The 23,691-nt window shown below is 50.1% G+C and overlaps 1 protein-coding gene across 1 annotated transcript in view; it reads left to right on the top strand.

Annotated features, from left to right (window-relative positions):
* The window catches only part of LOC144755746 (interferon regulatory factor 9-like), a 191,324-nt gene that overhangs the window by 13,522 nt on the left and 154,111 nt on the right, over positions 1-23,691 (top strand). Inside the window, exon 2 of the mRNA XM_078644956.1 lies at positions 14,646-14,826. Within this exon, the coding sequence (XP_078501082.1) occupies positions 14,647-14,826 (180 nt within the window). The 5' untranslated portion in view covers position 14,646. The remainder of the gene's footprint in view (positions 1-14,645; positions 14,827-23,691) is intronic.

The following is a 23,691-nucleotide window of genomic DNA, read 5'->3' as shown; positions in this document are numbered from 1 at the left end:
ATCCTGTAGGATATTATCATCAGCCATGGAGGGCCGACCAACCAGGGAAGCAACCACAGAGTCCACCTGCACCGAATCCGGCAGGGCAACCTCCAAATCCTGCAAAGGATACAGCTTAGACATGAATCTAGGCACAGAAATATGGTCCGGGTCCTTCCATTCCTTAAGGAGGACATCCATGACAAACGGGTGAACGGGCATAGAAGAGGACGCAGGCCTCCGAAACTGCGGCAAAACAGCATCCTGGGAAGTACTGGGCACAGACTCCACCGGGAACCCCATATTCTCCCGAACATGGCAAAGCAGATCAGGCATCAACTCCCTCGAAACGTACTTGCCCTACAGATCCAATGCACCCAAAGTAGTCTCATCAGAGGATGCGGAGGAAGAAATATCCGAATACAGGGGAGCAGCCTCCCCAGAGCGACCGCCTGCCCCCTTCTTGGAAGTCTTGAGACTGGACAGAGTCTCCAACAGCAGGCGTTTCAGGCGCCTAGAGCCCCTCGGACCAGCACACCGACCAGCAGGTGCAGAATCCCGACTGTCGGAGGAGGAAGAGGAGGAGGAAGAGGACCGAACAGGAGAGACATGCTTCATCTTCCTACGGTGTTTCCCCATCATAAGCAACGTCGTCAAACACAGGAAAACAGCCACACGTGAAACACAGCAACACCAAAGCGTCACAGCACAGACTGAACTCCAGGCCAATAAATAGGCATGAAAACACTCACCCCCGCAGCTGTAGCCACTGTGAATCCAAAAAGGAGGGGCAGAAAGCAGCCTCCCAGCAGCGACCAATGAGGAAATCCAGGCCCGCCCGGAGCCAATGACGTCATCAGGAAGTGCAAACAGGAAGTGTCATCCCGGCTCTCAGGAGACCGTCAGGGAACCCGGAGCCCACCCGGGCGCCCCACCATGCCAGACGGAGACAACGCAGTGGAAGCGACATCCGGAAGCGTCCCGCTCCCACACTCGGACTCCTCTCGCGTCCGAGGACCTCCCGACCCTCAGGTCACAGGAAACACCGCCTACCCGGCTCCCGCCAATCAGGGGCCGACAGGGAGGAAAGTGAAGAGAGCGCGTCCCGCCCACAAACACCGGCAAGTGCGGGACGCGCGGGCAGCCGCCGCCCCTCCCAGCAGCGGTCCGCCCCTCCGGGAAAGTGAATGAAGACACGGAAATCCACGGGGACCCGAGAAGCCCCGCAACCCAGGGTCCCCGTACGGAGGAAAGCACAGGAAGCCCAGCAGCCCGGCTTTGTAAAGGTCCCACGCCGGTCCATGAGCACCCCCAAGGCCCCGCCAAGGAAGACACCACAGGACTCCAGAAGCAGGTAAGTGCCCGGCACTCACCCCAGCGTAACCCATCAGTATTCCGACCGACAGGAAACAAAACAGGATTTGCTTCTGGTGGTGAGGTGTATTATAGCACCTGATAGGAGGGTGGGTGGAGTCTAAAAAGCGTTTCCTGTTTTGTTTCCTGTCAGGTGGAATACCTCATGTGTTATGACTGGGTCGAGGACGAGGGACGTAGAGGTAATGGATGGTTGTGGTCTCAATTTTCCATCTATGCGGTGCACAATGGATATGGACACACAATGGAACCAGGGCTTCACTGGTTCATGGATTAGGGACGCGTCTGTGACTTAACACGATGAAGTGTCTGTTACTATAAACAATAGGAAAATGGTTCACATGGGACAGAAAGTAGAAAAGATGGCTACAGCCAATGGAACCAGACCTAACTCAGTAGGTGCAGGTTTGAAACTTCCATGGCCTTTAGGCACTAGTGAAGGGTGAATATGGGTCCCCTTGGAGCATGGGGTGGGTCACGGACAGTGCAGTCACAACAGTGCTGATGAAGGAAAGTATCCATGCATCTTCAGCAGTCCAGAAATGCTTCTCTGTTTTCCGTGTCGCTTTCTAGTCCGCTACGCTTCATGGATCTCTTAGGACCCAGGCCATACTAGATTAAGGGTTGGCCTTTCCCTGGCAGATATAGTGTCCCTATTAGGATCATTTAGGGGTCTTGCACCTTAGTACTCATGTTTGCGTTGGATTGGCTAGCCAGGACAGGTGTACCCAAAGTAGCAAACTGATTGAGGTCTAACATTCAGAGGCATTCCCGACTGACATACCAATGTGGAGCCATAAATGTGAACTTGAAGCCCACTACAAAACACTTCTGGGTCAGTAGTATTTACGGCAGTATAAGAAGTGGCGCACATTGTTACTCACGGTTATGTTATTTTATGTTCTTTTTATATAATTTTACCACATATTTCAGTGGCCCTGGGGTGCACTACCTGCAGGAATGAATATACTTTAGCAAACAGCAAGATTTTTAGGTACTTTCTTTGTAAAGCAGGAAATTCAATGCAACTTGATAGGCTGCGGATTCCAAAGAATGGAAGGGTGAACGTTTCCTGAATGTTTGTTTATTCGCCAATTCAAATTCAACGTGCTCTGCAGTAAATATTAAAACCCAAATGTGGCTCAGTTCTTTATGCTTGTTCTGCGTGCAGCTCGAGACACCTATTACCCTTTAAGGCTTTACCCAAGCATCAGTCACAGGGGTTCGATAACTTGAAACCATTAATCACAGCTATCAGTGCTAATAGTAATCACCATGGAACATCAAGTAAAGCCAGTTCTCACCCACCTCAAAGTGTATTTCAAGATTCAAATCAATCCACTTCTGGCATCAAATTGAATCATACCAGGGTTCAAATACTAAGCCTCTTGTAAGAAAGATATTAGAGCTAATGCTTATAGGACGAAGCAAAGCTGTTTCTTGGTATGTATGACCTTTGAAGTAGCTTTGCAGATGCAGGCACGAGGGTAGTCTGGAGTTGCTTGTAATTATTCCCCTTGTCGAGTCTCTTCAATACATTTCGGCTGCTTTCTGAATTCACTTTTCTGATTTCCTGCATCCTGTTACCGTCTCGGGAATTCTTCATGGATATTTTTGGACCATTGGGCGTAGCTATTCATGGTCCGGTGATGTTCTAGCCGAGAAAGGTGAGTGAGATCTTGTCTTTGAAGTGGATAAAAAAAGATATTGCTTGTTTGCTTTCTGACTGTTTGTGAAAGTTGCCCACCTCCCTCCTGTGACAGGTCGCCGGGGTTGAATCCTATCTTGTAGTGCTTACATGGTGAATCCTTTCAGCTGTACTCAAAAACTGCTGTGATGTAATTCAAGTGCATTTTTTGGGGGGTTGTTTTTGGCCTCTTCCCTCAGCTCTTTTTCCTTTCCAGCAAAGCAACAGCTGTTTTGTTTTGCTCTTTTGTCCTGTGTTTTGTTTACCTTTGTGTGGCTTTATTATAATTTCCGATTTACACTCACGTTATGCAGTGCAGATATGGGTTAGCTTTGTGCATCTTGGTCATTTACATCAGGCAGGGTGTATTTAAAGTAATTTGTACTGCAACTGACATCTTTGCTGTCTTCCCCCTTACTGTTCTGTTCTACAATCTCTCTTACTGAGTCCGGTCTGAGGTCTGCTTCTAAAATTGTTCATCGTATGCTGGTGTATTGGTGATATACAAAAATGTATAAATGCTACCACCTAAGTCTTTTCACGTTACCTCTATGAAGTACACTCCATCTGATTCCCAGTTCCCTCCTTGGTACCGATCTCAGCAATCCAAAATGCACATGACCAGTCCTGGGCATGTAAACAAACAAATGAAAAGCGTGTAAACCACAAAGAAGTATATGCAAGCGGTCTCGAATGCTCGACGTTCAAACAGGAATCCCCTTGATCTAGATACACTACTGCTACTATTTGGTGGTTACACAGCGAATGATGGTTTTTACACGCTGACACCCGTGATGGTCCGGCATAAAACACTTCTTGATGGCGACTAGATTATCTATAGACTGATTCTGAAAGTTGAAGAGTCCCTAGTGATAAGGGCTAACGACTGGTTGATACACAGCTATCATATGTAATAAACAAATTATTTTTGGGAACGAGTGGATTCCATTCACCACATTTGCGGAAAGGCGTGAACATATTGGAAACATTACTGCATATATGCAAATAACTTTGAGCAAGTCTAACTTATGTACAATGTCCCCAGCGCCTAGTGCTTGATGGAACGATTGTTTATGGTGCCTGGTAGCGCTGACTAGTTGTAGTCCCTGAGAGTATTATATCCAAGTGACTTATTGTGATGCTTTCAGTTAGAGCTGTAATGATTGTCTGTTATCATGTTAGACGTTAGCAACATGTCTGTGGTGATGACATACTGTACTTTGAAAATTCTGATCAATGCAGTGGGAAAATGTTGATACCTAGGGAAGACATGCTGGGCAGAATATGCAGTGGCTCCCTGGACCACTGTCTGACCCACCTCTAATCCTCTTCCTCCCTATGCCACACGCCACAATTGTTAAAGGGGAAGCTGTCCCACAGGAACAGCTTACTCTTTGCAAGTCAATTACCACCCAGGTTGTGTGTTGGTAACTGATCAATGGTTTAAAATATTGATGTGTGACATTCCAAATCGCAAATAGGAAGTGGATGCAATTCTCACACTCCTTCCCAACCGCACATCGCAACGCGTCATGAAAGTTGCTTTGCGAAGTAAGTTTAGGACACTGCTGCATAGCTATTAGTGAATAACAAACTTTGCAACTGCAAAAAGCTTCCGACCTTCAAGCATTTCCACTGCAAGACCTTTTTAGCACATCAGGCCTTTTGTCACATGCTCTGCTTAATTTTTGTTTTATCCCATCCTTCCAAGGGAAATGTTTAACCTTCTGGCAATAAATAATGGAGATATGCCTTTTCTCACTGAAATATGGTTCCATGAGCTGTCAGACCTAAATCTCACAACTGCTTCACTAAATGGGTATACAACTGTTCATCGAGGGCCAGGTGGAAAGAGAACAGCTTAACCAACCTAGGATTTCTATTGTCTTGAGATATTACATTATCGCTAGCCTTAACCAACTAGTCTCTGGTTAGAATTACCAAAAAGACCACCATTTTGGTTATTTAATCATTCTGATAATAAAACATGAGTGGTGTTGGGGTTTATTCATACAGTGAGATTCGACTCACTGACACTTGACTGGCGTGTGCCTGGTGTCACCGTTGCAGCCGTCTGCTCCTGTAAAGTTTCTGGATCTACTTGGACCCCAGACTGCATGACTTTTGTCAAAGCAAGGATACAAATGTTTCCTTGATAGGAGCTGTGCCTGAAGTGAGGAAGACTTTTTTTCTGGCACACCTGCTGGTTTTTCTGGTGGGAACTGCTGGTTCCTTGCTTTCTGCTAGCCCACTCTCACTCTGCCACCTTTTTTTTCTTCACAATTTCCTTTCATACAAATTTGGTGTTTTGTCTCCTGGAGATCTTGAGTGATACCGGTGCTTTTCCAATGCTCGTGAAACCTCTGGCTCAGTTTATTGGGTCATTTGTCTGCAGTACAGTACCCCGTGTGCGTGGCGGATGCACAGTTGCCTGGACCAGCATGCACCAGGGTGCCCGTGTAACTGGAGCGTGTGTGTGGCTGGTAGCCAACAGATGACAGGCCTGAACTCTTTGAAGACTGATAGTTCTGAAGCAGCTGCTGCAAGGTGGGAGGCGCATAAACCCCTGGCATGATGCCCTTGACCCTGGCATGATGCCCTTGACCCTGGCATGATGCCCTTGACCCTCAGTGCTAAGTCAAGGTGGTGTCGCTGGGATTCCTTCTAAGCAACGGCCTCGCTCACTCTTCAGGCGCATGTCCGTGCTGTGTAGACCTCCTGCTTCCAGGCACTTCACTAGCTGGGAAAGATTCTTCCATTTCTACAGGAAGCGCTTTGTTCTCAAGTTATAGCTGTTAAAAGTCTCTATTTAGTACTTTCGAAACTCTGCACTCCTGAAACCTCAACAAAACAACACATTTAGAAAGATTGTGCGCTTGATAAAGTTCCAACACATATTACCAGGTCAAATAACATTGTTGGAGGGAGAGTTGTTAGGGGCAACTTAACTTGAGGTGGGGTGCGCAGGAACGCTCAACTAAAATGAAGGAAACAAATGTGTGAGTCATGGAAACTAAGCCAATAGGTTTAACAAATTTATGTAGAAGGCGCAGCTTCAAGAGAAAGGCATTAAAATACAAAATATAGTGACCTCGTATTCACAGAGAGCCACACTTATCAGAAGGCACTTTTATATGACTTTCAATAGGACTCAGAAAGCATTGACATCGTTAGAAGAGAGACACTTCAGAAAATGCAATATAAGGTGTGTAGATTGAAACCTCAAAGAAACATTTGTAGATGCAAAATGAAAAACATAATTTAGATCAAGGGAAATGTTCTCAGAATGCAAAACACATTTGGTTTAAAATGCTGAAAATACGTTTAAACATGAGAGAAACTGCTTTGCAATTATAATATGAGTATTAAATTCTAAATAAGAAAACACCAGTTTAGAGACAAGATAGCATATAGAGCAAATATATCGGCCAGTTAAATTGTATCTTAAAAAACAAAAAAAACAAGAGCTCTTGGGGAGCACCCACACCTGCCTGTTACATCCTACGTTGTACCTATGTCCATTGTACCTACGTCAATTACACCATGGGTCCCTGTTAGAAGGTGGTTCTAACACTATGGGCCGCCTAGATTTTTTGCTTTTTGAGCACCTAATTGTTGAGCTTTTACTTTGGGGGGCCTCATAAGTTGGGACTCACCCACAGTGAACTCCAGCTGTAAGAGACTCCATGGGGATTTTACTGGTGTCCCCCTGGCTTGACCAGGCCACTGTGCAGCAGATGGAGTAAGGGACACCGGGCTGGTTACATGCAGACACGTGTACATGCATGTGCACACGTGTAGGGGCTGCGCAGGGGAGATTCCTAGTGTGTGCAGTCCGGGAGCAGCTACAAGATGAAGGGTGTGGCAGGACTTGTGCAGAATTGGGTGGTGACATGGAATAGGCTTCATAGACTGGGAAGGAACATGCCAGGGAAAGTCAGTGCGTGTTACTGTTTTTCACTTTAGTATTCCCCTATGGGGATGTGGAGTTCATGTGCTAGATTAACTTTCATAAGGCCTACAGATTCCAGACACGCACTAAAGTCCACAGTAGCGGATGTGAAAAGGAGTATTCTGCAGAGTCCAAAGTCATATTTGTACTGCTTTTAGGTCATCCAGGAATGTCACATTTCTCTGAGTCAGTCATAACCAGAACCAGGCTGAGGGCTGACCTCAGCTGGATGGATTGATAACCTTTCTTCCACAAGCTTCTTCCTGTCAGCCCCCTACTCAACTTTTAAAAAGTGCTTGCACAGGAAGAGAAGCTTTCTCTGGGGTGTGGTCTGCTGAGGCGGGCGTGCTGGAGCCTGGCAATGGGCAGTTGGAAGGAGGAACCCCCTGACTGCCCCCCAGGACCCTAAAAGCGCCAGAAGTAGAGCCCAGGACCGGTGCGCAGAAGCAGGGGCCTCTGCGCAGGGAAAAAAGAGACCCAGGAGGAGAGCCAGGCAAAAGGCTGGCTCAGGGAGCCAGTGAAGACCGCTCCCTGCAAAATGCACCCTCTCGGAGACCCAGAGGGCAAAGGAGAGTGCTCCCAGTGGCCGAGGGGCGCCACCAGGAGCAATAAGACGCGAACATGGGGCAGATCGGATCCCCAGTGGCTGAGATATGGCCCACGGAACGTAGGCGACTTTTGACCCCTAAGAAGACCGACAACGAAGTGTGTGGGGCTCCGCCACCGGTCTCAGAGATCCCCCCCGTGGTGGGTCAGGTCCCGGGGGCTGCCCCCAAGGGGAAGGGAAGCCGGGGAGCGTGAAGGTGCCCCTCAGAGGGGCCAGGAGACCACCCTGGCCCCCACCGAAGATGGAGGCGGGGGAGCACAATCGCGCCCCCCTGGCTCCCGCCCAAAAATTAAGCCGGGGAGCGCCGTTGGGCTCCCCTTCAGAGGGGCGGGACCCGGGACCCCATCCCCGGACCCCGAAGGCAAAGAGCGCCGTCACACTCCCCGTGAAGATGCGGGAGGCAGGGGTGCCAGGAGGCCACCCTGGCACCCGGCGAACAAGTGAAGACGGGGAGCGCAGGCACACTCACCGCTAAGAGAGGAGGAGGGGCCCAGGACCCCATCCCTGGGCCCCAAACTCACTGAGGGGGCCTGGGAGTCCATCCCCGGGCCCCAAAGCTGGAGGGAGGCGGGAGGAGTGCCGTTGCACTCCCCCGATGTCCGCTGGACCAGCTGGAACCTCCGTGCCTGCCCGCCGGTGTGGACAGACCAGAATGAATGTGCCAGCTCCCGCGGCCGCCCACGGAGGTGCGGTCCGTGCTGGGAGCCGGCCAGAGCAGCCGGGGGTTGCCTCCCCGGGCTACTTGCCTGCACGGTGGCCTTGCGGGAGGTCTGGGTGGGACCGGACCTCCCTGAAGAGAGAGCAGCACTCACCTGCAGGAGCAGGCAGGGTGGGCTCCCCAAGCAGCGATGAATCCCCTGGGGGTCCGGGAGGGACCCGGCCCCCCACCTACGAGCGGGATGCGGCAAAGCCACCAGCGAGATCGGGGCTCCCCCAGATGCAGCGGGGGAGCCGCTACTTCAAAATGCAAGAGTTCCCATAATGCCTTGCAGGCCAGGACTGACCTGCAAGGGCAAAAAGCAGCCTTCTCTGCTTGTGGTGACCCCAGGAGGACGGGGTCACCTCCACATGAATGGAAAGGTGATGGGGGAGCTGCTGGAGAAGCGCAGTCTCCCCCCAGCACGAAGAGACGTCCCTCCCTAAGAGTCCTGGGGAGGTTAAAGGAATAACCCCACAAGGGCTTAGCCAGCATTTATCAAATTCTGGGCTGGAACGTTTGTTCTATCGATGAGGGTGTATTGCGAAGTGCATCATGGAGTTAAGGGCTGCGTTGGCGATGTCTGGAGAAGGGCATCCCCTGGAGGTGAAGAGGTGTAATTGCACCGAACTGCATTTACTAATGGTTATTTCTTTTAGGGGGAGTGATGGTCACGTGTTTAATGTGAAGTACAGGATAAAAGTGATGTCCTAAACAAAGTGGGGTTATGTTGTCAGACATTCCTGCCAGGGTGTCTGACTGTATATGCGTAATCCTGTCATTTCATCTGTGATGCCTTTAGGGGCTGTAATTGCAATGCATTCTAATGATACCCAAATGTGATGGGTACTATCATTCTGAAGTGATGCTTAAACATGTATTCTTGCTGCTGCGCTTAGGTGAAGAACGCAGACTGCTAGCCCTTAAGATGTAGATGTGCATACTTCATGGTCATTAGGAAATGCGCAGTCAGGGTTGTGTGTCACCAAGACAGTGTTACCTAATTTAAATGATTGTTGATATACTGGGGAGGGGTCGCCACTGGGATGGTGCCAGCGCGCAGGGCCCTTGCTCCAGGTTATGTTCAACTTACTGCATTGGGGCAAGATGATGTGCATACATGGGAGTGATGGTACTAGACCCCACCGCCCCTGCGGGAGGGATGGAGATGTGATGCAATGTCACAAAGTAATTCCAACAGCTTATGTATATTTGTAAATTGGTGCATAGTATTGAGTAGTGTGTGTGTTTAGTAAATGTACTCTTACTTTTATAGAGCTAAGTACAGACTGGACAATCAATTATTGAGTGTTATTTTTGCGTATCTGCAAATGGCGAATTCTAGCCCACACCACCTCCCTTTAGGAAGTCTCAGACTGCTCTGCAACGCTACCCTCTGAGAGTCAGGTGCTACAATTGGGTGTTTGGTTCCCAGTGAAGGACAAATGTACTCCTGTTATTTGTGCAGACCTCACAGATGCTGACTCGTTTTCACATTTATCAGAAGTGTCACGCTTATCCTACTAAATGCAGATCATGGACTAGGTCAAGGGTTATGTTCTAAGGCTAAGCACTCGTCTCAAGTTGCATAGGGGAAGCAGAAAAAATGTAATGTTAGGAATAAAATATATAGCAATGTCCTGGTTGCCACATCCATCTCCCTGGTCTGATGATCTTGTGGTGGGAACAAAAATGTAATGTAAGGAATAAAATATATAGCAATGTCTTGGTTGCCACATCCATCACCCTGGTCTGTGTGGTGGGAAATTCCCTGTTCTCATGGTCAGACGTACCCAGGATGTGGTGTGCTATATGTAGACAGGGTAGAGAGAGAGAGACACTGAACTTTGAGACACTGAACTTTTCGCACACGGGAAAGGTGGGCGCTATCCAGTCTGGAGTAGTATGCCTCACAGAGAGAAGCTGGCTGGGAATATTAGTCAGACAGGCCTAGAGCCTGCTGTTTAGAATATTGGGTGCAGAACTCTGGTCAACTTATCAAAAGGCCTACAAATTAGGCTGGCAGGGCAAGGATAAGGGTCTCATACCTCAGGTGTGGACAGAGTGGGCCTGGGGTACTATATGATAAAATACACCCTGCTTCAACACTTCGCTGGCTGCAGGTGAAGTAAGGGTTGTTTTTAAGACTGTCTTAAGCACAAGATATTCTGTCGGCACTACTTCTCCTGTCTCGGCAAATGCTTCTCCTTGCACACATCTTAATTCGCCCTGCGCTGTAGCTTATTAAAAAAATATATAATAATTTTATGTCCCCTATATGTACTTTTTGAGCCCTGGTGGTAGGTCACTGTGTTATTTGGGCCCTAAACTCTACAATGACTTCCCTATTCATATCTGTCGTCTCCAAAATCATTTAATCTTCAGGAAAGTCCTGAATAATTTTTTACTCGGTGGACTCCACTCATTTCATAGGCTTACCTGCCATGGCCCATCTCTTTAACTTGAAGGTAATTTGGTTCTATGGAAGCCAAGATTACCTAAAAGAGTGTACATTGTATCTTATATGTAATAAGTCAAATCAACCCAAGCTCCAATGTCTCTTTCTCTGTCAGCCATATCCCCCCCTCAACCCTTTTATTTGCTGCGGAGTGTTGCTCTAATCCATCCGAGCCAAGATATAGGAGCAGTATTGGCAATTAATTTGGTTAGTTCTGTTGAGTCTTCACCTCCTGAAGAGTCAGTGGATGCGGGCATTCCTAGTTCCATGATTAATACGTCATGCAGGTTTTTAATCAACTGGGCCTCTGGCAGTCCGGGCAGCTCCAGGCCCCACACTCCGTCTCTGCATCTCCTACAGGTTACAGCAGCAAGGGGCTCCAGGGATCTATGCCTAGCCACAGGCTGAGGTTGAGTAACTCCATGCAAAGGATCTGCAAGTCCATGGAAAGTGTCTTCTGGGTTTCAGACCATGTAAAAGTTACTAGCTTGGAGAGGGAGGGAGATAGTTTTCATCTAAGTTTGGGAGTGCTAAAACAATACCTGTGGCAACTGAACTTCTGAGGCTGCCCGTGGCCCATGCAGGGGGCCCCCATAAGAGGGCGGCCACCTTAGTGCCACATGAGACACAGACCCGACGGGCTAGTGTCTGGACCTCCAGGGTCCGGAACTCCATTTCGTTATTTCTGACGCTCCGAGTAGGCGGGGCCAGGTATATTTACCTCCCCCGCCCATCTGGCAATCCTTTTGCGCTGAGGTTCCACGCCGTCCTTATGGAGGAATGACCGCGTCCCATTACTCCTTTGGGCGCTTGTAAACCTGAGCAACCGGGGACTTGCCTGGATACGCTCCCCCCCCCTCAAGGCGCATGAGTAAATGGGTGGACTGGTGGTCCACAAGATGTATGGGGTAGTCCCCCAAAATTGTTTCCACGATTGGTTAGGCCATGGTGCAATTTGGCTCATCAGGTGGGCAGGTAGCAGAGGGGCTGCCTGCCCTTGGATCGCCCTTAAGTTGACCCACCATGTTGGCATATTTCTTATGCAAAGTAAACCTGCAGCAATGTTTTTTCCAACAACCAATGTTTCTTGTTTCTTCTTTATTATGGTATTGCTGTGTTTGCGGGTTGGGTGTGTTGCCGATATTGGCACTATGATTTATCCAAAATTCAAGTTCTTCTCCCAGTGAGGGGTGCATCTTCCCTAGTGCTTTTCGGGGGCTTCTAGAGTAAGGAGTCTAAGGCTAGACAGGGAGGGGTGTGGCGCCACGGCCAGGGCAACTGACGCTGGACGCTGGGGATCACGGTTCGATCCCCGGCTCCGGCGGCAGGGGTCTGCCCAGCACCATGCGACTCTGGGCAATAGCTTGCTTAGTCTTCCCAACGGCCCCCAGCGCCGAGATACCCCTTCGGGGGTTATTCGTGCGCTATACAAGTACTGGATTTATATTTACATTTACAACAGGTCAAGGGGTGTATGTGTGCAGATACCAAGAAAATTATACTAACTCTGTTCGACAGCCGGCAACAAAGGAAGAGGTAGAGGAGTGGGTTTTACCATAGCGAAGAAGACCCAAAGGGAATGAATGGCAACCTCCCTCCACCCAACAGGCAAGACTGGTTTTGCAGAAGGGTCATGAGCAGGAGGTGTGCAGATTTCATGGCCTGCATGACATCTGCACATGCCAGAACCCCCTGGCAGAGAAGCGCCATATGGTACAGTCATGCACACCAAATTCAAATGGGCCTCAGCATTCACTCGTTGAGAATGTTTGGTCACACTGAAACACGCACATCTAAAGGACGTGCTGCCCACAAGTCCAACACTTGACAATAGGCAAGACACTCCAGCTATGGAGGACTGGATGTACCTTTTTTTTTTTAGAGAGTTTTATATAGCGCGAACTTGAACCGAACCGAATCAGTTATCAGAGCGCTTTACATAGCACCAGTTACGTTACATGAGGACACACTTTCATTTTTTTTTAGGCACGGGGAGATTAAGTGATTTGCCCAGAATCACAGGGGGGTTTTGGCGTCGTTACCGAGACTCGAACCAAGTTCCCCAGGTCCGAGGTCGAGCGCCTTAGCCGTTAGGCCAACCCCTCTCTTTAACATGGAGGCACAGTTGGCAGTCTCCCCGCGGGTGGGGGGGGGGGGTCGGGTAAGAAGGCCTGTGCACTTGAACTGAACCCAACTGTCAGAGCTGCTGACATTGGAACTGGGGAACCGGGTTCCAGCCTCTGCATTGGCCCAACATCCTGTGATTCTGGGCAAATCACATAATCTCCCCATGCCTATAAAAAATGAATGTGTAATGTAATTGGTGCTCGAGTAAAACGCTCCAAACAAAATCCATTCGTTTCGAGTTCGAGCTATATAAAATTGAAAAATAAAAAAATAAAAACTTGAACAACATTGCAATGAGCACCAACACAATCCCCCACATAGTGTAAGATGTGTGGCAGTAACCACATCTCCGGGCGGTTGGAGGTACACATTGAGTAACCCACTGTCAACAAGCTCTGCTGAAGAATAGTAAAGTCAAAACGTGACGCACGTCCGGGGAACGTGCAGAACGTCAAACGCGCTGAAGGAAAAACATTGGGCAGGCCAGGAAATAAACAAAGAGAGCAGCGGTGCTGCACGTATTTTCCATGTTGTACAGAGGACTTTAGTCTCTAGACGGACCTGATTAGAATGATTTGTGACATTAATGTTCAGAGCGCAAAATGCTGCGCCTCAACAACAGGAAGCAAGGTGTCTGCGCCTGCTGCACCTACCACAAATACTATCTCACAAGAATCATTCTTAACAACGGAAACTCGATATGCATATAACGGTAACCTGAAGTTACAGTCCATTTCAAACCTTCGACAACGAGCTCAAAAATGCGTTGAAATAGTCCTCTGGCTGTTTTTGTGGACTAAAGAACAATAAACCAGTAGGAACGGCCAAATACTGTTTATTTTCTCAGAATCCCTCACAGACTCTCAACACCGTGGTAACCTGTGTGCCTACTGCCAGTCTGTGCATGGTGTGCGACCAACACACCCCACACCATTGTCATCTGAATTATCCAAATCCAGGGCACCTGTGGGCATCAGGTGTCTGATTAGCCTGTACCGATCAAACCAATGGCACACTTACTTCAGACACATTAAGGTGTGCAGTCAATAAAACCATGGTTACCAATCTGTAGCCTTTTTTTGTAAAACCAATGTGGCCACTTCCAGTCTAAGATGGCCGACCGAGAGAGTTCCATTTGCACGTAGCCCGAATCACAGCAGTGCGAGGTGTGGCGCCGCGGCCAGGGCGACTGATGCTGGAATCTGGGGATCATGGTTCGATCCCCAGCGCCGGCGGCAGGTCAGCCCAGCACCATGTGACTCTGGGCAATAGCTCGCTTAATCTTCCCGACGGCCCCCAGCGCCTAGAGACCCTTACGGGTGATTGTGCGCTTTACAAATGTGGATTATTATTATTATTATTATTATTTCTCTTCGCGAACAGCGCTAGACACCTATTCCGAATGTAAGACGCCAGATGGGTCTACTAAGCCAGCTAAGCAGGACAGAGGGAAGAGTTTCAGCCCTCTTTACCGGAATACCACCTTGGGTATTGCAGTAGAGCATTTGTCTGAAGGCAGACAAAAACCGAAATGGCTATTGTAGAGTCCTCTTTGTGTGCAGGAAAGCCTTAAAATTGTGTTTTAGCTGCAGGGTGTATGTCTGGACCGACATCAATATCTTAAGTATTAGGACGAAGTAGGATAGAAGGTAGTAATGGTGTCTAAGGCCCTCTCCCACCTCAGAGTGTGATATCTCAGCACTAACAATATTTGAAACCTGCAAATTCTATTGAACACTAAGTTGATTGTCTTATATTCCTTAGGATGGCTGCCAACTTCGTCCGATCCACGAGGAAGCTCAAGCAATGGATGATTGAACAAGTGGACAGTGGGAAGTACCCTGGTCTGACCTGGGATGACCCGGACCATACCTGTTTCCGTATTCCCTGGAAGCACGGGGGCAAGCAGGACTTTCGCCATCATGAGGACGCTGCCATTTTCAAGGTGTGTTGCTGTGTGGTGAAACTGCAAGGAGCCTGATTGGTGAGCTGGGGTGGGGCATCGGCTGCAGGCAAGCATTGCCAGAACCGGTCTAGACCTATGGGGAAGCAACTATGGGCCAGCGTGGAGAGCTTCAGTGTATTAGTCTTCTGTGATGATGAGGAATGGGAAACGGTAAGAAAGCAGATGTGAGGCAAGGGGTGATAAGGGAGATGCGAGGGTAGTTAACAAAGAAGCCATGGACGGGTGATTCGATCAGGGCGTCGATCAGACTTGGCATCTGTGGGCTAGAGTGGCGTTCAAACCCAGCATGTAGCAGGTGGGATCAGATGTGGGTTGGGGTGGTGAGTGAGAATGTATCAGTAAAAAAAATATCAGGGAATAGGCATAGGACATAGTAGTGAGATGACGTTATTCATTGTAGTGAGCATTGAATGAGCCAGCAGGAACAGATCAGCCCAGTAAGCAGATGTCAGTCCAGGGGGTGTGCAGGAGTGGGACAGAATGATGATGTGATAAGGCCAGGTTGGGGAAACAACTGATCATCAGATGTTTTTCAGAATGGCATAGCAGGCGTTAGCTAGGATGATGCACAGATATAGTAGGCATGTGACCAGATGTGGTACTGGGTGATAGTAGGTGTGTCTCAGCAGTTGTTTTATTATAAATGCCTTAACCGCCCTGACTCACATCAGAAGCGGACGCTCCCTCACGCTGCTCCCAGCCCCACTGAAGCCTCCATCTGGTATCGTAGCGCTGTTTTACTCGCTATTGCCAAGTTAATTGCAATTGTAGCGCTAGACTGACATAGAGCGCGATTTTGAATTTTTACTTGCTCAGTTGTGGTTAGATCGTCTGTATCCCCACGCAGCTCCGGTGTTTATCTTGCAGCCATTTCTGTTGTTGTTGTCGTGCCCCCCTGGCCGGATATCCTCCACGCACCCGCCTCCCAGCTGCTCCTCCCTCCCACAAGCTTTGTAAGCGCCGCTCTCCCCTCTGCAAGCTGTGACCGCCCTGACTCACATCAGAAGCGTACGCTCCCTCACGCTGCTCCCAGCCCCACTGAAGCCTCCATCTGGTATCGTAGCGCTGTTTTACTCGCTATTGCCAAGTTAATTGCAATTGTAGCGCTAGACTGACATAGAGCGCGATTTTGAATTTTTACTTGCTCAGTTGTGGTTAGATCGTCTGTATCCCCACGCTGCTCCGGTGTTTATCTTGCAGCCATTTCTGTTGTTGTTGTCGTGCCCCCCTGGCCGGATATCCTCCACGCACCCGCCTCCCAGCTGCTCCTCCCTCGCCCCTCCCCTTCCACTATCCACATATGACAGATACTTTTGCGCGCAGCGTTCACGCGCAGCGATCGCGCCCCTTGCGCGCCAAAGGTAAGCCCGTCTACGCCCGTCCGCGCCTGGACCGCGGCCAGCGCCAGACCCCCTGGCCCCCGCAGTACCCGGTCCACTATACTCACATACGATACCGTGACTCTCCTCGCCCTCAACCCCGGGCGCACTCCACAATGCTGCGAAGCCACCCCAGGACGTACCCACGGCCCATTCGCCTGTCTCACCTGCAAGTTCACCTGCTCCGAGACCCTCACCAAATACACTTCCTCCAAACATAGCTCCGACGCTAACCAACTGAAATGCATCCTGCTGAACACCCGCTCAGTCCACAGACACGCAACTGAACTCTGGGACCTACTCGACACTACGTCACCGGACATCGCCTTCCTCACAGAAACTTGGATGCACATGTCATCAGCACCCGACATCGCTATAGCCATACCGGACGCTTACAAGATCATCCGAAAAGACCGCACCAACCAAACAGGAGGAGGCATCGCCATCATCCATAGGAACACCATCAAAATCACGACCAGCTTCGACGATAATCTTGCAACCGCCGAACATCTCCACTTCCAGATCCACACCGACCCTAGGACCACACTTAGAGGCACCCTCATCTACAGGCCCCCAGGAACCCGCACTCAATTCAGCAATGACATCACTGACTTCATCACCCCACATGCCCTCGCCACCGAGAACTACATTCTATTAGGAGACCTCAACTTCCACCTTGAAAACAAACACGACAGCAACACCAACTCCCTTCTGGACAACATGGCCAATCTCGGACTCGAACAACTTGTTGACACCCCCACCCATGTAGCAGGACACACGCTCGACCCTATCTTCACCTCCAGCAAGCACATTTCCTTCGACCGCACCACAGCTCTCCATTGGACGGACCACAGCTGTGTTCACTTCAGCTACAAAACCACCTTGACCCACAACCGCCCACAACCCATTCCTCGGAGAAACTGGAACAAAATCACCTCCGACCAACTCCTCACATCACTCAACCAAAACACTCCCACCCTCTCTTTGGACCCAAACGAAGCGGCCAACCAATTCAAGCAATGGATCACCCACAGCGCCGACGAATTAGCACCCCTGAAAAGGCACCAGATCAACTCAAGCAGCAAAAAGGCTCCCTGGTTCAATGAGAACCTTAAAAAATCCAAGAAGCTATGCCGCACCCTAGAGAAAACATGGAGAAAAAACCCAACCAACGACAACATGGCCACCCTCAAGGCAGCCACCCGCAAACACCACCAACTGATCCGATCCACCAAGAAATCAGCATTCAAGGATCGTCTCGATAACAACACCCACAATAGCAAGGAACTTTTCAACATCGTCAAAGAATTCACCAACCCCGCCACAGCATCCAACGACATCACTCCCTCCCAAGACCTCTGCGACGCGTTATCCTCCTTCTTCTACAACAAAATTGCCGACATTCACAACAGCTTCGACAACACTCCTTGCGAACAACCCTCCCCACCCCCCTCAGACCCTACACCGTCGACTAACTACCTCAGCGCCTGGAAAACAATCACCACCGAAGACACCATCCGCCTAATGAACTCCATCCACTCTGGCTCGCCAACCGACCCTTGCCCCCACTACATTTTCAACAAAGCTGACTCCATCATCGCACCCCATCTCCGTGATGTAATCAACTGCTCGTTCAACTCAGCCACCTTCCCAGAAAGCTGGAAACACGCCGAACTCAGCGCCCTCTTGAAGAAACCCACAGCAGACCCCTCTGAACTTAAAAACTACCGACCCATATCCCTCCTCCCCCTCCCCGCCAAAGTCATTGAGAAAGCCGTCAACAGCCAGCTCGCCGCCTTCCTTGAATCCAACAACTCCCTCGATCCCTCTCAATCCGGATTTCGAGCCAAACACAGCACCGAGATCGCCCTCATCGCAGCAACAGACGACATCTGAACACTACTGGATAACGGAGAAACAGCGGCCCTCATTCTACTCGACCTCTCCGCCGCTTTCGACACAGTCTGCCACAGCACCCTTATACAACGCCTCAGCAACATCGGCATACAAGGAAAAGCCTTGGACTGGATCATCTCATTCCTCGCCGGGAGAACTCAAAAAGTCCGACTTCCCCCATTTAACTCGGAGGCCACTGAAGTCATCTGTGGAGTACCACAAGGATCATCACTCAGTCCCACCCTCTTCAACGTTTACATGAGTCCACTCGCCTCCATCGCGCGCCAACACAACCTTAACATCATCTCCTACGCCGACGACACCCAGTTAATCCTTTCCCTCACCAAAGACCCTAACACCGCCAAAACCAATCTTCACGAAGGCATGAAAGAAGTAGCCGAATGGATGAAACATAGCCGCCTAAAACTCAACTCAGACAAAACGGAGGTGCTCATCCTAGGATCTTCCCCCTCAGCCTGGGACGACTCTTGGTGGCCTTCCGCTCTGGGCACAGCACCCACACCCACAGACCACGCACGCAACCTGGGCTTCATCCTAGACTCCTCTCTCTCGATGTCCAGACAAGTCAACGCAGTCTCATCCTCCTGCTTCAACGTACTTCGTATTCTCAAAAAGATCTTCCACTGGATCCCCCTCGAAACAAGAAAGACTGTCACCCACGCACTGGTCACGAGCCGACTGGATTATGGTAACACACTATACGCCGGAATCACAGCAAAATTACAGAAAAAACTCCAACGCATCCAAAACGCATCAGCTAGACTCATATTGGACATCCCTCGCCAAGATCACATCACCGGACACCTAAAAGAACTCCACTGGCTTCCCGTCAACAAGAGAATTACATTCCGTCTTCTCACCCACGCATACAAAGCCCTCTACAAACTAGGACCCGAATGCCTCAACACACGACTGTCCTACACACCCACCCGTCAACTAAGATCGTCCAATCTAGCCCTCGCCGCAGTCCCACGCATCCGAAAATCCACCATGGGTGGCAGATCCTTCTCCTTCCTGGCGGCCAAGACCTGGAACTCACTCCCCACTCACCTCCGCCTCTCTCACAACCACATCTCCTTCAGAAAAGAACTTAAAACCTGGCTATTCGACAAAAATTGAACCCCCTTCCCCAAGCGCCTTGAGACCCTTTGGGTGAGTAGCGCGCTATATAAATCCATGAACTTGAACTTGAACTTAAGATGTTGGTGTGTCAGGTAACCTTGTGCTGTGCCCCTTTCTGCACTGGCAACGCAAATTATTTTGTCTAGGTTCCCCAGTTCCTCTGGAGTAATACCATCATATGCACACCAGTCACAGGTCTACCTTTGTATACCTCATCAGTGCTGTCTCATATTTACTGTTTTTTTATATTGTGTCTTTTTGAAAAAATAATAGCATATTCCAAGTTTCTAAATAAAAATGGGTCAGCAAGAATGACTAGGAACAGGCTGGGGTGAAGCGATTGAATGAGCCGGGCTGGAAAGAAGCCGCGAGATGTTATGGTGGGCGTGAGCAGGCATGGGACCAAGCAGATGTGGTCTCGAGGGATGTGCAGGCATAGAAATAGCTGTCGAGCCGTCCTGGGGAGCAATGTGTGCCACGTGGGAGAAGGGTGGCACTGCAGGTGAGTAGGCAAGTCCAGGGAGGGCAGCAGTTGTCTTTCCCAGGTGCTGAGCAGATTGTGGAAGGAGGTCCTTCCTTCCATGGTGCAGACATGAGGGGTGGGGCAGGTGTGGGCCTATGGCTGGGGAAGCGAGTGACGTTGAATAGCCAGGATGACTACTGGCTGTGCGCACGAGGAAGGGGGTTGGTTGCCTTTGGTGTCACTTGTGGGAGGAGTCTGATGTTACAGCACAAGAGGTAGAGGGCCAATCACGGAGCTGATGGATAGGGAAGATCTGTGACAGTTCAGTTCCATAGTTGCTAGAAGCCGCTGTGAAGCCCACGCATAAGGCAGTGAGTGTTCAGTTAATCGGAGATTTGCATGCAATTCGGTATTTTTCTGTTCCATTGCAAATCTTTTCATGGTTCTTTACACTCTGAGCCTAAAAACCACACTCCAAACTATATGTAGATAAAATATTACACCCACAGCCTAATTTAAATGATTCAGAGACAAGAAGGTCAAAAGCAAAGCAAAGTGATAGACAAGTTCTGTTGAATATCGCAAATAAATTGCCTTGTACAAACCCAGTTTTCACACATTGCTGCCACAAAAGTGAATGCTAAGTCGCCGGTATGTGTGAACGCTACAGTAAAAGCCACCTCCTGAGACCGGGTGATCCTTGGGACATCACACAGCTGCTCTAAGACAGTTCGGCTTTCCCTAGAGTTTCTAAATAAATGGAGGGTGGGGATTTTCATTTTATTAGGAATTAGCATGTCTCTGTTACGTGCAAGACCTGCCATTCACTTGAATTTTTTTTACCATTTAAATAATGATGGTGAAAAAAGGAGATCATACAAGGACCAAACCCTGGATGAAGACGAATGGAAAGGTCAGTCCATTCCATGTGCAGTACACAAGGCCTTGCCTAGCAGCTCTGTGTGGTGGTATGGCGGCACCATACGCTCTTAAGGTGCCCCAGGACCAAAGCTATGCAGAGAGGAGAGGGAGATGCTCCAGAGACTGGGCATCATGTGCCAGGATCAGTGAGGTGCTGGGATCCTTCATAGACCCGGGTGTCGGTAAGTGGTTAAAGGGGATGTGCTCAGGTTCTCAGGAGCAGTTAAAGGCTCAGAGGTTAAAGGGAGAGATTGTAGGAAGCAAAGACGTCATTGGTGATCAGAGGGTAGGCTTGGAGCAGTGGGGATTTGTTTTGATGGGTTAGGCAGTAGTTGGGTGTGAAATATCAAGTGGATAATGGAGGTGTGTTTACTGAACAAGGGGGGTGAAAAGGTTAAAGGTTTTGTGGCAGAGGATACAACAATCTGAGGTTACTGCAGACCGTTCAAAGGTTATTGGCTGGGTAATGATGAAATCTGAATCTATGGTATAATCGAGGGCGAGATAGTGTATCTCTGAACTGAAACAAATGCGGATATGGGTTTGTTGTACTCCATGAAAACTGCATCCATCCCACTCCTGCTGGGGTCAGTTCCTCATCTCTCCTCACTCCACATCTCTTCCCTTACATCAGCCCAGACATATAATAAACACAACCCTTCTAACCTGACCAGTACCCTCCAAATCCACTCTCCGTATTCCTGAGATAGCAGCTCCCCTTTTTTCTTTATTCCTCGTTCACTGCCCTACTCTAACCTTCGATATGAGGCGGCATCTAAATCTCCCCATCAGAAGGGCCATCAGAAGGGCCGTCTGTCGAAGAGTCACTATGATTTGGTAATAAGTATCAACAACCCACTCTGTGCACTCAACGTCCTTTAAGCCAAACTAGTGAACCTCATTGTGGACAAGAGATCACCCTTAACCCCTCAACTGCCTCCTTCAAAAAAGAAGTCAAATCTCTTCTCATGACGAAATTCACTTGAACATTGAATCGGACTCTCAGAACAACCAGCTGGAACATAAGACATTATTTCAAAATACTTTGTTTCTTTTGTACATTGTCTCTTTTGTTTAACTACCTCGCTTGTAAAGCACTCGGATACCCGTAAGGGTCATGTTCGCGCTATATAAAATCTGCAAAATAAATAAATAAATACTTGCGACTGTCCTGAAAGCACTAACAGCCTGATTCATGTACGGGCCGTTTTGCGTGTCCCTAATAGCGATCAATAGCGACTCGCTATTGAGGAAACGCAAAACGGCATTCATGTACTTTTCGGAGAAAAAATAGCGACTCGCATGCGGGCGCTAAAGCCGTTAGCGACCCACAAAAAACGCAGAATAATCGCTATTTCCGGCTACCTGCGATCGGGATTGCGACTCGCAATCCCGATCGCACGAGATTGCGCTCGCAATCCCGATTGCACGGGATTGCGAGTCGCATTCTCGCGGGATCAGGAAAACGGGAAGACGCATTCCGAGCACCGTGATGACATCACAACCAGGAAGCAGCCAAATCCCACCCCCAAACACCACAGTGACGCTATCAGTCGACTGTCCACGACGGAAAGCTGCCACCAACCCGCCGTTTGCGCATCCCGACCCCGCCGAAATAGCGACCGCTATGTCAGACGACCCGCAGCCCGGACCCAGCAACAGCGCTGGCCGAAAGCGCAAATTGAAATTTTCTGAACAGGAGCTGGAGAACCTCATAGAGGGTGTGGTGGCCAACCACGACCAGCTGTTTGGTGCAAACTCCCGGAGGGTCCCAGAGCAGGAGAAGAGGAGGATCTGGGTGGGGATTGCCGCAAGCGTGAACTCTGTGGGAGTTGCGGACAGGTCCCTGGAGGAATTAAAAAAGCGGTGGTACGACCTCCAAGGGCGTGCCAAGGAGAGGGTTGCGGAGCGCCTTGGTGAGGCATCAGGCACCGGAGGTGGTGGCCCGACTGTCCCACCCAACACCCCCCTGGAGGACCGGGTAGAGGACACGTTGGAGAGGGAGGCGTGTGTTGGCGTCACCCCTCTGGACTCCTCCCGCCCCACCCAAGACACCCAAGGTAAGTGGCATGCGACTGCGACCCTGTCCCTATGACCGCCCATGACCAAATAGGCTCACTCATTGGCCCTTAGTCATGCCGTGCATCAGGAAATGCCCTGAAGCATTGTGGGAGACGTAGTATGTCCACAATGTAGTACTACCACAATGCGGCCCGAAAGGTTCCAAAGTGCGCAAATACACAGCCACCCAGGGAATGACACCCAGCATGCATGTAACATCTGCACGTCTGACAGTCACATGCACCTAATGAGTATCCACTTACCCTCACAGGTGCAGGAGATAGCAGCGACAGTGAGAGGCTGCTGATCGACGAGGAGGCCCAGGAGGAGGAATCCCTACCTGCTACCCAGCCACCAGCCCCTGCGCCAGCGCCAACACCAGCAGCCAGGCCACCCACCTTGCCTGCTGCATCCGCCTCAGGCCCACCGGCTGCCAAGGCCAGGCCACCCACCTTGCCTGCTGCATCCGCCTCAGGCCCACCGGCTGCCAAGGCCAGGCCACCCACCTTGCCTGCTGCATCCGCCTCAGGCCCACCGGCTGCCAAGGCCAGGCCACCCACCACACCTGCCGCACCTGCAACACCAGCTGCTGCAAGACCTGCAGCTCGTCCACCACCATCTGGGCCAGCCACATCCGCTACACAGCGGCCGACCACCAGGAGGGGCAATGGCCACTTCCACGCATGCATGAGTGTGGAGCGGCGCATGCTGCGTTTACACCAGCGCCAGTCGCAGCAGCAAGGAGCCATCCAGCTCCAGCTGCAGAAGATCGGCCGCAATGTGGCGGGAGTGGGCGAGAGGGTGGACCGCATGACGGCGGCCATTGACCGCATGACGACGGCTATGGAACACAACACTGCAGCGCTGGTGAAGCACCGAAGTGTTGCTAGCAGGCGCCACCACCAGTTGCTGAGCCGGCTGTCCACCTACAGCCGCTCCAATTATGCCTCGGCAAATGCCACCACCCTGCTTGCGCGCCGC

Source organism: Lissotriton helveticus, chromosome 5_1 (assembly GCF_964261635.1).
Source record: "Lissotriton helveticus chromosome 5_1, aLisHel1.1, whole genome shotgun sequence".
Classification (NCBI taxonomy): domain Eukaryota; kingdom Metazoa; phylum Chordata; class Amphibia; order Caudata; family Salamandridae; genus Lissotriton; species Lissotriton helveticus.
Note: the sequence above shows the minus strand (reverse complement) of the source record. Positions and strands in the feature narration are given on the sequence as shown.